We start from the raw sequence: 14,990 nt of genomic DNA, 5'->3' as shown, positions 1-14,990 counted from the left end.
GGAGCTGGGTTTGTTGCTTCCCTGCACTCCACAGGCAGGCCAGCTTAGGAGGGAGCAGCCTGGTTGTCAAGGCAAAGAGTGTATTTAACAGCAAGTGTGAGCTCCGGCAGCCAAAGTCACAGGCACACAGGTGATCATCCTTCCTGGTCCCTTTGGGCAGGTGATCAGTGAGTTGCCTGGGTATCAGGGATCATTTGGCTTCTCTTTTGCAGTTTTACTTATTTTATTTTATTTATTTATTATTGGAACAGGCTACCCAGGGAGGTAGTGGAGTCACCATCCCTGGAGGTGTTTAAGAAAAGACTGGATGCGACACTTAGTGCCATGGTCTAGTTGACATGGTGGTGTTAGGGCAAAGGTTGGACTCGATGATCCCAGAGGTCTCTCCCAACCAAATTTGATTCTCTTCTTCTGTGATTCTTGCAAAATTTTACATAAAATGGAATCTTTAGTCTGTGCCTCTGTTTCTGTTACTCTCTGTTCTGCCTCTTCTCCGCTTTGGCTCAGCAGGTGTATTTGCTAATAGCTAGATGACCCCTTTGCACCTTCTTTCCTATAATTTTCTGCTTATTTGCAGGTCTATCTAGCTTCATAGGTTAAATCTGCTAATTGCCTAGGCATAAGCTGTATCAATTAAATCAAAAATGAAAGAAAGGAAAGTCCTTATTCACATCCTTAGTTTATATTCTACTTTGCAAACAACATTTGCACTTTTCAATATACGCAGCCACAGTTTTCCTGTAAACACCTGATTGCCTCTGGCTAGGACAATTGTTTCTACTTGTTATACTGAGGTTTAGGCCTGGAAGTTTGAGACCTTCTACGGAAGTCGTAATCTGAGAATTATACAGTTCTGATGTAATTTTGTAAAAGCCATTCTAGTTGCTTTCATTGTGAGCTGAGAATGTAACGTTTCATTCTCTGACATCACTAAATGCATGTCCTTAAAGAATTTGTATAGCTTATTTTTCCCGTTTATTATCACTACTTGAACTGCCACAAAGATCGCATGATGTTCTATAACAATATCACCCAACAGTGTACATTTTTTTCCTATTAGGAATGATTTTCCAGGATTCAAGGACTTTTGAGTATCTGCTGTTACAGTTTGAAAAGTAGAGGATTGCAGGAACTGGTGGTGCTTGTTTGGCTTCATGTACAAGTTATGTTGTACCATCACCCAATCATCCAGTTATCATCCAGTTTTGGCTGTTTCAATTTTTTGCTGTCTGTGGTTTTGCTACCAAGCATAATGTCAGTGAAGCACGTTTACAGTCACATAGGGCAGGGAACGCCTTTGCTCAGTGCAGGATGCTCCGGTACCCCTTTGGGGCACCAAGACTAGACGTCAGCGTGGGCTGATCCAGCAGCATCAGATTGGTTGAAGGCCTTGCGCAGCAGAGTTACCAGATCATCTATGGTAGTAACTGTATGTCTGTTCCCTTTGTACTATGTTTTATCTTTTTTGTGCTTGGAACAAGGGAAACTTGCTATCATTTAAATGTCAGCCTTTACCTTATGCAGTAAGGCGTCTCTGTACGCTTTACAATTTTTGTTTGACCTGGAGGGTTTTTTTGTTTTGTTTTGTTTTGTTTTGTTTTTTCTTTGCATATTTCCAGCACTGCATTGGTTATCTGGGCTTTTAAATTTAGCAAGCAAGGCTGTGAAAATTGTATGCAGTATTTTGCAAATCATGTATTGTCAGAAAATATGCATTAGCAGGTTTCTTGCTCTGTTGAAGAAATTCTTGTGGGATGTGCGTATCTAACCAGTTCTTGTCACGCTCTCAGAGGGTCTCAGCATCTGCCTGTTTCTGCATTGGTATGAGAAGGAAAAGCATTACATTCTTTTCGTTGGACTATTGAACACATCGTGGAAGAAAAGGGGCAGACAGGTCCACAGCAGCAGAAGGACCAGTGACCAGGTCCAGGACTAGGACCAGCGTCCCCAGGGATATCTTTTGGGTTCTAGTCAATGGATTATGCAGGGTCATTCATGAAACCGTAATGCAGATTACACAGGTAGATAGGTGACTGCAGGCGTTGCTGCCTGTAATGGGAACGCAGATGCCTATACCATGGACTTTTAAAGTTAGGTGAGCTAAAGCCTACTGTGGCTTCTAGCAAAGCTGGGCAGAGCCGATGCAGTGATAGACTTGGGAGGAGGAGAAAAGTACATGGGCTGACCAGCTGGAAGGCATCTTGGCAGAAAAGGGCCTGATGGTCCTGTGGACAAGAAGTTGACTAGGAGCCAACAGTGCCCTCATGGCAAAGTAGACCAACAGCCTGCTGGGCTGTGTTACATAGAGCATTGCCTGCAAGGTCAAGGGAAGCAATCCTTCTGTGCTACTCACCACTGGTGAGACACATCTGGAGTGCTGGCTCGGGCCTCCCCGGTAAAAGTGAGAGATGGACATACTGGAGCAAGTCCAGTGAAAGGCCACTAAGATGAGAAAGGGACTGGAGCACGTGGTGTACGAAGAGAGGCTGAGAGAGGTCTGATGATTTTTCTTGTAGAAGAGCAGGCTGGGGGGGGTGTCTTGTTGATGTGTATAAATACCTGATGGAAGATGGGTGGCGTAAAGAAGACAAGCCAGACTTTTCTCTGTGGAATTCAGTGATGAGATGAGATACAATGGGCAGAAATTGAAATACAGGAAATTAGAATGAAAGAAATGGTGTTGAACACTAGAACAGGTTGCCCAGAGAAGTTGTGGAGTCTCTGTCCTTGGATAAGGTCAGAAGCTCAAAGGACATGGTCCTGAGCAGCCTGCTGCAGGTGACTCTGCTTTGAGCAGGGGAGTTGGACAAATAATCTCTAGAGGTGCCTTCCAACCCCAACCCTTCTGTGATTCTGTGAGTAGATGGGACTTGACCTGAGGCCTGGAGAGCTCCATCAATCAAAGGGCTGGGAATAGCTTAAGGTGCTTTCCAAAGAGCTTCTCTAGTGTTGGCATCTTATGAGTGTCCATGGTGCTGCAGTGCTTGGAAGGATTTGGGGAGGGGAGAGGGGTCTGGGAAGCTACAGAGCAATAGGCCTGACATTTGTTGCAGGCAGCTGAGTAGAAACTGCAGTAAACTCTAAGTTTGCTGGTTGTATGGACAGAGGTGGTATTTTATGAACGCGTCAACACATCTTCTGTAAGAGAAGGCCAGCCACCATCGAGCACAGGGACAAGGAGGAACTCTGTCATACAATGAAGGCCGTCTGAATTTGGCGAAGTCATTCAGTGAAGTATCTGGCATAAGAGGGAGTACTCCCAAATGAATGAGTAAATTAATTGGTCGAAAGAGTGCGTGTTCAAAGGAGCATTCAGAACTGAAGTCTTGGGGTGGGAGGAGGCAGCTCGATGAAACTCTCAGCTCAGTTCTCGTGGCAGCCACCCAAACGGCGTGAGCACTGGGAATTCTTAGCAAAGGAGTAGAAAACAAAACAGCAACCGGTTTCCTGCTGCAGTGTAAAGCTTAATGTGTAGCAGTAATGGGGTTTCCATTTCCTTCTTTTGTTTTTTTCTTTTTTTTTTCTGATTCATTTCTAATTAGATGGGTTCTTCACAGCACAGCTGCAGGACCCTTATATCAGGCACTGTATTAGCTGAGCGTATGATGTCACATCCTCTTTGATCTGCTTGTTTTCACCATGTGTTCAGACTCCATCTTTCACAATTTCTTTTCAGAAAAAGGAAGTGCCAGACCATAGAGTTATAAGTGCTCTCGGAGACACTAACCTCTTGAAAACCTTGTCCGGCTGAGCAGTGACTTCTGTGGTGTCTTGAAAGCAGGGACAGGTGAGTAGTATTTGCAGTTTCTGTGCAATGGCACTTGCAATTTCAGAGGAAGGTAGAGAGCCAAATGTCCTGTGTTTGTTTTGTGAAATAAGTGGACTGGATAATGCAGCGTCTAAAATGTCCTCTTATCCGCTACAAAAGCAGAAATGTATTTCTAAATATATAGAAGTGCGATTGTAGTAGAAGTTCCTCCTCTTACTGAAAATATACGTGTAACCTTGAAGCTTGCTCACTGTTAGATTAGAGCCGCACTTTCCTGCCTTCTCTACGGCAAAGGTTCTGTCCCCTCAAGCCTGTCCCTGCTTTCTGTTCTACAGCTTACCAAGCTAAAAATGATTTACAGGATTCAACTGACTGGGTGTGGAGGGAGGGGGAAATAGGTATGTAAAAAGCAGAATGTTTTTTTTTTTGCTGCCTGTAACACTTACAGCACATGGTGGCATTTCTCTGCAGAAGAAGAAAATGTTCTGGGAATCCAGAGCTGATGATTTGTGTATTGGCTGCCTCTCCTCTGCCCCCCAAGCCCCAGTTTCTAGTGGAGAGCAGTGGCTCCGTGCTGTCGCATTTGGAAACCTCCCAGTGCAGCTGACAAGTCATTTTCTGGCTACACGGGGAGTTTAATATGTGACCCAGTTGCAGTGACCAGGGGTGAAGGACAAATGGGACCGTGCCAACTGGGTTCTCTGTCCTGTTCCCTGTCTGTTTGATGACAGCTGTTTGATTAAAGCTTTTGCTGTTTCCTGAAGCTCTGTGTTCTGGAGCATGGGGATTTGGAGATAGAGCAGAGGGAGGCAGGAGAAATCACAGAATCATTTAGGTTGGAAAAGACCTTTAAGAACGTTGAATCCAACCGTTAACCTAGCACTGCCAAGCCCACCACTAAACCGTGTCCCTAAGCACCATGTCTACACATCTTTTAAATGCCTCCAGGGATGGTGACTCCACCACTTCCCTGGGCAGCCTGTTCCAGTGCTTGACAACCCTTTCAGTGAAGAAATTTTTTCTAATATCCAATCTAAACCTCCCCTGGTGCAACTTGAAACCATTTCCTCTTGTCCTAAATGCCACAATCCTCCTCGCTGTTTCTTCACGTGTTTTTGCACATTGACCTTTGGAACCCCAGTGGTGACCCCAGGAGGTACTGGTTCTGCTGTCCTTCGCTTTAAAGGGAAGCCAGGGCAGAAATGCTGATGCTAATGCTGAGAATGTAGCTAGCATGACTTCTCCTTTGTTGCTGCCTTGTTAATAATCTCTTCCTCTCCATCCCTCCCTTTTGCAGGAGGACGAGAGGAAGTAAGGGTAGGGTGGAGAGGGGATTGCATATCCGTCCCCAGGTAATTCCAGTGGCAGAGCTGAGCAGATCACAGCCAGCATGGCCTTTGCATCCTGGGTTAGTGACAGTTGGGTTAGCCAGCACCACCTACCAGAGGAGGTAGAAGTGAGGACTTGGCAGGGGAGCAGGGTTGGGAAGCAGCCTTGAAACTCTCTTTACCTAGGCAGTTCTTGTGCTTATGTTCTGCATCTGCCTTCAAAGCTGCCTTATATCAATTCCCCTCCCACTATCCATCCATTCTGCTGTTCTGCAGTGCCATAAAAAATGAACCAGGCTATCTGTAGGGACAGGTGGCTGATTTCGAAAGGCGGCAACTGCTGGCTCAACAGTCTGAGAGTCTGAGGTCTCTTGATAAGAACTGATGACAGCACTGGGGTTTTAGTATTGTTTTTGGTTTTGAGGAAGGACAGGTTGTGTATCAGGAGAAAAAACTCTCATCAGGGCAGCAGTTCCACACAATGTCTGTTGACAGAGCTCCAGGAATATTCATAAGGAGCATTCCCATTTCCTCATCCTAGGGTTTTTTGCATATATGTCTCATGTCCTGAATGACATGAAATTCTAGATGATAGGTAAGGTCTCTAATGCTGTTCCCAGAGTTTGTTGCGCACCACCATGAAGGTATGCCATTTGTCTGTCATATGCTGTATATCCTTCCAGGTGGCAAGCACAACTTACATGGACAGTATACACAGACAGAACTGAGGATCAGTCTTGGTTTGTGGTATACAGAAAGGAGAGACTTGTCCTTATTTTGTGTTTGAAAGAGAGGGATCTAAAGATGGGCACTAGTTTCTGATGTGGGATCTGAAGGCCCTCTGACAATATGGAGAAGCCAGGAGACTGTTTCAGAAATGACCAAAAGGCATAATTTAAGCATGCTGCCCTGAGGTGAAGGAAGGAGAGTTCTGCTCTGCCGTGGCACTGTCTCAAGGCTTGTGGTCTGTTGCCTTCCCTGTCAATGTCTTTTTCTTCTTTCCTCCTCTCCAGATCACAACGGTTGTCTTGGGAGAGCAGGCTCTGACAGGAGTGAGACCGCCCAGGATGTTCAGCTGCCTCCCAAAACTGACCTCAGCGCTGCTGAGCCACAAGCTCAAGGCTCTGTTTATCCTCATTATTTCATTTGTGTTCTTTGCTTCTGTCATGTTCTACTGGAGAACTGGGGAGGACACTGAGGGCCAGATCTACAGCTTGCCTACACAAAGCAGATGTGAACAGCTTTTGCCTTCTCCTCCCCGTCCCACTGCTGGTGAGCCCCCTCCTTCCCCAGGGGATGTGTTTTTTGTGGAGACCTCGGACCGAACTAATCCAAGTTACTTGTTCATGTGCTCTGTGGAGTCAGCGGCTCGGACGCACCCGGAGACAAGGGTCGTGGTGCTCATGAAAGCCTTGGCAAACATTAACGCCTCGTTACCCAACCACTGGGGCTTCTCGTTGCTGAGCTGCTTCCCCAACGTGGAAATCCGGCCCCTGGACTTGCCAGAGCTTTTCTCTGGAACACCTCTGGCAAAGTGGTACTCACAGGCTCAGCACCGCTGGGAGCCTTATTTCCTAGCCGTCCTGTCTGATGCCTGCAGAATTACCATCATGTGGAAAATTGGTGGCATCTACCTGGACACAGACTTCATTGTGCTTAAGAACTTAAAGAACCTCACCAATGCCCTTGGTATCCAGGATCAGGATGTACTGAATGGGGCCTTTCTGTCCTTTAAACCCAAGCATGAGTTCATGGAGCTTTGCATGCAGGACTTTGTGGATAACTACAATGGCTGGATCTGGGCGCACCAGGGCCCAGAGCTCCTAACGCGTGTCTTCAAGAGGTGGTGCTCCATCAAAAATATCCAGAACGATATGAACTGCAAAGGCGTGAGTGCTCTTTCCCCAGAAGCTTTTTATCCTATTCGCTGGGAGGACTGGAAGAAGTTATTTGAAACAATCAGCCCCTCGGAGCTTCAGAAGCTCCTTAAGAACACATACGCAGTACACGTATGGAACAAACTGAGCCATGGGACAAAGCTAGAGATCACGTCCCAGGCTTTGCTGGCTCAGCTGTATTCTCAGTTCTGCCCTGCCACATATGCGAAGATGAAGAAGGACTCTGAAGAGCAGTCAGGGTCTGCAGTGTGATCTGTGGGCCCTTGGCTGCAGGGAAGTTCCCCACTTTGAAGGAAACTGAGTGCCTTTCACCTTCCACAGAGTTGGTTTCTAGCCCACGGAGCGGGTATTCTGTGTGACAGCTCAGTGATTTTGTACCATTTCCAGTATCTGCCTCAGATCCTACGTGCTTCAAATATACACCAGAACCTCAGTTCAGACTCTTTTGTTGTCCTTCAGTAGTCCTTGATACTGCAGTGAAGGGTGAACTTGTTCATCGGTGCCTATCAGTTGCTCCTCTGTTGCTGTTCTCTCAATTGCTCATCTTGTCTATCAGGCCTGAAAAAGCTCTCATGTAGTTTCAACAGCTGTAGGAACCCTTAGCTTGCTCTCTGTAATATTTCTAAGTATGTAAATAAATGCCAGCCAGTGCTTTGGACACACTTTACTGGAGCTTAGGACCAAATTCCCTGGGTGGTAAAGAGTCCTACAGCTGGTGAAGTATATGGGGAGTATACGAAATTTGCTTTAAGAAACAGAAAACATTTAAAATCCTTGTGTGGCTCAGTGTAAAGTTTTTCTTGCTTTCAAATGATCTTTGGGGAAACAAACAGATAAAAGCAGTTCTTTTACCAGTATGAGTAAAGATCCTTGCTTTGTTGAAGAAATTCTTGTGGCATGTGAGTATCTAACCAGTTCTTGTCACGCTCTCAGAGGGTCTCAGCATCTGCCTGTTTCTGCATTGGTATGAGAAGGAAAAGCATTACATTCTTTTCGTTGGACTATTGAACACATTGTGGAAGAATAGGGGCAGATAGATCCACAGCAGCAGAAGGACCAGTGACCAGGTCCAGGACTAGGACCAGTGTCCCCAGGGACATCTTATTATTGTCAGTTGGGTTCTAGTCAATGGATTATGCAGGGTCATTCATGAAACCGTAATGCAGATTACACAGGTAGATAGGTGACTGCAGGCGTTGCTGCCTGTAATGGGAACGCAGATGCCTATACCATGGGCTTTTAAAGTTAGGTGAGCTAAAGCCTACTGTGGCTTCTAGCAAAGCTGGGCAGAGCCGATGCAGTGATAGACCTGCTGTTGACCTGATGACCATTCTCACATCTGAATGTGTTTCCTGTGTGTCCAGGGCATTGTAATTGTAAAAATGCATTTGAAATTAACCACTCATGAAATGAGGAGAGGAGAAAAAAACGTACTGTGGTTCTGCTTGTGCCAAATCAAAGTTCTTGTCTGGAAGGTGAACTGTAAGCAATGTGTGGTTATTGCTCTTTCAGATATGCAGTAGCTATAAAATAAGATAAATATGTGTATCAATTTTAATATGGCCTTTTCCTAAGTTCCATTATCTGCTGAAAAGTACAGTGTTACCATGCATGAAGGAAGGCTGATGTAAGTTTGATCCAGCCAGTTTGATCCTATGAGCCAGCAGTATGTTTCAAGGTTTGTCAGACACTGAGCCACAGCACAGTATTGGTTAAACACTCCATTGCAGACCAAAAGCGAGCGAGTCATCAATTTTTACTTGAAATAAGTTGTATAAAACAACACATCAACTTACTTTGCCATCCGGTCCTGTCCCTTACCCACCCACCCCACCCCCCCCCCCCCCCAAAAAAAAAAAAAAGAAATGTTGCCTCATCACTTTAACTACTGGTCTTCACTACTGGTGCTGAGGAGTACTGGATATGCTGTTCCAATGTGGCGCCCATGGCGGCAAACAACCATCTGTAGCTCGTATTCCTCTATCTTCACTGTTTCATGTGTGACTTTTTCTTCAGCCAGCAGGAAGATGACAGTATAAAGGGCAAATTCAAACTCTGGGCTGACACCAATAAAGGTGCTTCCAATTGGCTTGACCAAGCCCTTCCAGCTGAACTGGATGCTCAAAACTTGGTCATCTTCATCAGGCTGAAAGCATATACAAAACAACAGAATAATCTCCAACACAGCTGTGACCAGACAGATAGAATTTCTGGCTCCAGATTTTTGAAAGCATTGCAAGATTGAGTCATCCTTGCTGTGCCAGGGTGCTATAGCTGGAGCACAGCTTTTTCCCTGTTGTCTGGAGCATACATGATCATTTATCTCAATTAAGCTTCAGTAGTATTGCCATTCTGTAAACACCAGCACTACTTTCTAAAATAGTTTTTGCAAAAAAAAGAAGCTGGACTTGAGGGCATGCTATTATTTCTTCTGTATATATACACCTGGGCAAATTAAGTTCAAAACAGTTGAGCCTATGATTGCATTGTTGTGCCTTGATTCATTACCACAGCTTTTATCTCTGGATCCATTTGTCTTGTTAGCAAAGGCACCCTGCTTGTTCTTACCCTGGTTTTGTTCTTCCGAGTGACATATCCCTTGTAGTCAATTTGGTTGCGCTTCTCCTGAAGGTAAAATTGCACCCAGTTGTGCAAACCTAAGATCTGTTTACCACGCCTTGTTTCTCCAACAAAAACATGTTCAAAACCGCAAGAATCGGGTCTGTAATAAACCAAAGAGTAATATATAGGTCTTTTATGTGTTTAAATAGTTCGAACTGGCAGAGGTAAAAGGCAAGATGCACAAGCTTGCTTAGGTTGATTTGTGAGCAGCTTTTTTATTTGTCTGGTTTTGTTGGGTTTTCTTTCTTAACTTTGCACAAAACTTGCAATGAAATCTAGCCAAGAAGTCTAAATTTGTATTTGATGATGAAAGTTGCTAATAAATGCCACAGATGCATCACTGCTGCTTAACCAGAGTTTAGCAAGGCTTCTGACACCATCTCCCATAACAGACTCCTAGACAAACTGATGAAGTACAGATTAGAAAAGTGGATGATGTGGTGGGCTGAAAAGTGGATGAATGTCTGCAGTTGAAGACCTGTGATTAGGGACACAAAGTGGAGCCGGAGGCAATTCACCAGTGGTGTACCCCAAGGGTCAAAACTGTTAGTATCTGATCAGTAGGTCTTTCAATGTGGTCTGTGTGGGAGCAATGGACACCTGATTTAGGCCATATTCTGAGGCTGTCTTCCAGTTCTGTGTGTAACAGATGGCACTCGGGCATATATTTACCTAGGTCAGAATAGTGTAGAGATTATCAGGGGCCATATCCATCAAACGTACCTGTCTCCTTCTTTCCTGGCATAGAGCTGGAACCAGATGTCATAGAGCTGGTGTTTGAAATCAGCAAGGTTTGGCTTTGCTAGTTTTTTTTTAAGCAGATATTCATGAGCTAGCTGAAGGACAGAAAATCAAGATACATACACAGTTTACTTTTTAATTCAGTGTTTTCAGCAACTAAAAAAGATCTGTGTTACTCACTTTCATGACTTCTGTTGCTAAGATAGCATCAAGAAAAGAATTGTTTTCAACTATTTCTTCTGGAGTCACTACTTCTGCTATGCCAGTTGATGTCTCATAGTTGTCCAATAAGGAAATAAAGGCTGCAGAAAAAAAGAAACTTTCAGCATGCTCATCCTGATGAACAGGCCATATGCCTAATCATACCTGTGATCCAGACATTAGAGAGTGCCATCATAAAGAGATGCCATATAATACGCCTTGACAGCCCTTAGACATGCCTTTACATGTCAAATTTCATTCGTAGGTACACTGTTGGGTGTAGGTCTAGAGGTGAATCAAGGCCAGACGACTGCTGTACTTCTTTTTAAGATAAACAGCTCACTACTGAGCTTCCTTATGGAACCAAATGCTGAAGCAATAATGATCTTCTACCAAAAAAAATCATACCTGACCACCAAAATTACAGACATAAGCTTATGAACTTGAGCTATGCTGGCCGAAGGCTTTGTGGGCATTACTTCAGTAGAGGAATAATACTGCACAGGATTGTGTGGCTCAGAGAGGAGTGGGGGGAACAGAGAAAAACAGGGCTCCCCGTTATGCTGGCTGTTTGATCAGCTTAATGTAACTCCATCGGGGGAAAAGAAAAATGAGGGAAGGAAACATACGTTCATAGACATGCTTGAAGTATAGCACCCACCAGAAATGCAAGAACTAACTGTGGACTTAGTGCTGTCTGAAAGGGCTAGAAGCTGTGAGCAAAGGAGGAAAGATGACATTTGCATCTTTTTCAATACAAGGAATAACATCAAAGCAATGACAAGAGTCGCGTCCATTCAACTTTGTAGTGGAAGAACCATGGAGAAATTCAGGTTTTGGCTAAGGCACAAAAGGATGTTCTTCCTGAGGCTGAGGCTACAGGTAACCTCCATGCAAATGTTGTGGAAACTACCTTCAAATGACCTGCAGCCTGATGATCCTCACCACCATCCAAATTATATATGTTATATTTTAGGCAAATCCATAAAAAGCAACACGGGTTCTTCATGTCACTTCCACCGTTAACAAAAGAATGGGTCTCACTTGCAAAACTTTTTATGCTCTTCAGGCGTTCTTCATTTACGTTGTGAAACAGATGTCTGCCTGCGCTGTCCTGGACAGCACTGTCACCTTGCTGTGCGGCACCTGCTTTTCCCTAGGAGAAACACCAGAGTAAAACAATGAAAGAAGTAAGATGTCCTTAGAGCATCCGATGCCTGCCTTTATAATAATCAAAACAAAACCCATAATGCTGTCAGGTTTCTTTGTTAGGAATTGTCTTCCTACGAAAAATGAGAAGACATTACAGAAGAACTGTCAGTGTAAAGAAAAAAGACATAATCTCTGACACTGTAAGAGCCTGAAATTTCTCTGTTGACTCATTTTCAGAGATGATTGTGATGACCCACCTGATAGCTCAGTTCTGATCAGTAACCAGCTGTGCTACTATGCTATATACATCACAAATGCTGAAGTAATGTAGAGCCAAGTCTCCCTCCCCTTACAAATAAGTATTTTTATCTATTTGTAAATTTGTAAATAAATCTCCTTTTGGAGATTTCGGCACCTTCCTTCTCTGTTCATTTGTAACCCACTGCATATAGTTTATGAGGCCATGCAGTGCAACAGAGGGGTTGTTTCTCTCCTGAGTCCCTGGTCCCCAAGCTAGCCAGACTAATTCTCCTCTCCTCCGTGATCATGCTTGAGCAAGCCATCTCCTGAGTAGGCTCCCTCAGGCTCAGGCTTTGTTTTCTGACTTCATGACTGCAGTCCCAGCCGTCACCCCAGTGCCAGGGAGATGCTGAGATAGTTCTGTGCAGCTTCACCGGATTTGGAGTGGTGCATCCTGGTGCTCTGAAGTTTTCAAAGACTTCTGGATGGCCATGTTTAAGGGCATTTTAATCAATATTACCAATAAGCATATCCAAAAATGGAAAGGAGGCTTTCCTGACAATTTTCAAATCTCTGTTCCAAAAAGGGCATTCTCAAGGAAAAAGGAGAAAAGATGAGTAGCAGTTTGTTAACAAGGGGTAACTAAAGGCCTGTTCTTAGGAATGGAGAAACCATATGTGAGAAGTTTTCCGCACACACATTTTGGCTTGAGGTCGGCACCCCTTTTTCAAGTTTATAACCAACAGAAAATTATAATATGAAGCAACACTGAAATCAAGTGCTTGAGCACTTATGTGAGTACAAAATTGGATACTGAATATTCAGTGGCCTGCTGCGATTTGTGGCCAAAACACATGGTCATGTTTGCACTACACTAAGCTGGCAAGGAGTGAAATGGCTGCCCATCGAATCTGATACCCACTCCTCTCTCACAGTTCCCTGGAACTGGTAGCAACAACCCTGAAACCCTCCTCACCCACACCTCTGTGCTACTCTACACTCTCCAGGAAGGACCCAGGAATTCCTCAGATTCCTCCCTTATTCCCCCAAGAATGACTTGGGACCTATCTCCCCTTTTCCCTTGCTGCAAGTCACCCAGACCATATAGTCAAGCAGCCATACACACAGAAAAACATCCAAGGTGGAGGGGACCTCAGGACATCTCTAGTCCTGCTCGAAGTATGGTCAACACTGAATTCAGACCATATTGCTCAGGGTATCATCTTGTTGGGTCTTGAAAACCTCCAGAGATGGAGATTTCACAGCTTCTCTGGGCATCCTGTTGTGGTTGTGTTTGTCCTTGTTGAATTTCATGGTGTTCCTTCCTCAGCCTATTCCTCCAGCCTGCCTAGGTCCAGCTGAAGAGAAGCCCTACGCTTGAGCATACCATCTTCATCACCACAGTTCGCTGTCATCTGCAAAATTGGAAGGGTTGCACTCCATCTCCTCTTCCAGGCCACTGATAAAGATAAAAGGACCCAAGACAAACACCTGAGAGACTCCACTTGTAAGAAACCTCCAGGTAGTGTGGACCATTAATGTGTTCTCTGTACTGTTCCCTCTCCTAAGTGATTCTTCGTCATTAGGAAGTCCTGCCTATGCCATTAGTGGAAATGACGAAGCATAGGCGACTCTTTTAGCAAAAGGCAGTTTTGCAGACAGCTTTTCCTACAGTACCATATTGCCCTTAATCCTCATGTGATTTAGCAATCGGTTACCTGCAAATCAATTGTGTAGTCTTTCCCAGGTATAAGGCGGTTAACATCCATATCCCACATGTCATTGAAAAGTTTAGAAAGTTCATGATTTAAGGCCTTCCTGTCAAGAAATCCAGAGAAATACACATGTTAAAAAAGACACATGCTGTTATATCTGCAAGTCACTTCTAGAGTCTTCTAATGTCGCTCTATGTTCTGGATACTACCTTGTCATCAGGAGAGCTTTCTCCCCACACCTTGCTGTCAGTGCTGCTCTAAGAACCATAGAGTGTACGGTTCATGTTCATATCTAAACAATGCAGGTTGCCTGTAAGGAAACTTGAGCCTTCTCTAAGGTTATTTTAGTGTATATTTTAACACAGTTCTTGTTAATAAGCCTTCCTGTGGTTTTCCATGCACTGAAATAAAAATGAACAGGGTGGTGTTTCATTTAGGAGGATTCTATGTACAAACCAGAGGCAAGCAGGAGATTGTTAACAGCGTGCAGCAACACTACACAATAAAACACGAAGCAAAGAATTCTCTCTATGATGCTTTTCTAGCAGCAATCTTGTATACAGTCTTCCTACCTTTTTCCTGCGAGACCCCCCACTAGAGATGCTTTCCTTCGCCCATACGCGTGGTTATCCCACCATAAAGTTAGCATGATGAAGGGTGACTAAGAGTCTAAACACAAGGTCTGCATACAATAAAATTACCTCACGCACTGATCTCTGATGCACATACAAACCTACCCAGGCTGGTCCTTTCCTCATTTAAATGGAATTTTGTCCTGCATAATAGTGTGTAATTTTCAGAAGTCTATCCATCCATCTATCAACAAGATTTAGGTAGGGTTGTTACTGTGATGAACCAACCAAAGGTAGCTCCGGTTTCAAGGGCATTATGTCTACTCTAACACATAAGATCAAGACAAAGAACAGGGTGGAGAAGAAACAGAAGTGGATTAATCTCTAAATGACTGACAGTCGAATGAATAAGTTACAAGCCAGCACATGCGTTGAAGCCCAGAGAAGAACTGCTTGATAATTTTGAATTTCTCCTCCAAAGCAGATGTTCTCAAGAAAAGAAAAAAAGTGCAGAAATTTGTCAACAATGGGCATTTCTTTCAACTAGCCATTTGAGCAACTTGCTGTGATTCTAGCAACTGGTGTTCCCAGACTGAACTTCAAGCCCAACTCTGCACCTCCTAACTGAATGCCTTCCCCTTTTATTCTGGCCAGGATGGAGATACTCGCTGCATCCTCCTGCCAGTGGCAAATCCCATGCTCTCTAGCAGAAAGAGCAAACACATATTGTGGAAGGGTCACAGACACTCTTC

General features: G+C 44.3%; 2 protein-coding genes across 2 annotated transcripts; one reads left to right on the top strand and one right to left on the bottom strand.

Moving 5' to 3' along the window:
* The first annotated feature begins 6,128 nt into the window (after positions 1-6,128).
* Positions 6,129-7,247, top strand: LOC104165853 (lactosylceramide 4-alpha-galactosyltransferase-like). Its single transcript, XM_009705610.1, has one exon. The coding sequence runs from the start codon at positions 6,165-6,167 to the stop codon at positions 7,245-7,247; it is 1,083 nt and encodes a 360-aa protein (XP_009703912.1). The 5' UTR covers positions 6,129-6,164.
* A 1,633-nt stretch (positions 7,248-8,880) lies between these two features.
* LOC104165852 (poly(U)-specific endoribonuclease-A-like) lies at positions 8,881-13,769 on the bottom strand (the record flags this gene model as incomplete). The annotated part of the gene is made up of 6 exons (XM_009705608.1): positions 8,881-9,141; positions 9,564-9,717; positions 10,341-10,453; positions 10,539-10,660; positions 11,604-11,715; positions 13,670-13,769. Coding segments are annotated over 6 exons (862 nt in total), but the record flags the coding sequence as incomplete, so codon positions are not given.
* Positions 13,770-14,990: the final 1,221 nt, after the last annotated feature.

This window comes from Cariama cristata, unplaced genomic scaffold, assembly GCF_000690535.1.
Source record: "Cariama cristata isolate BGI_N322 unplaced genomic scaffold, ASM69053v1 scaffold8788, whole genome shotgun sequence".
In the NCBI taxonomy this organism is placed as follows: domain Eukaryota; kingdom Metazoa; phylum Chordata; class Aves; order Cariamiformes; family Cariamidae; genus Cariama; species Cariama cristata.
Note: the sequence above shows the minus strand (reverse complement) of the source record. Positions and strands in the feature narration are given on the sequence as shown.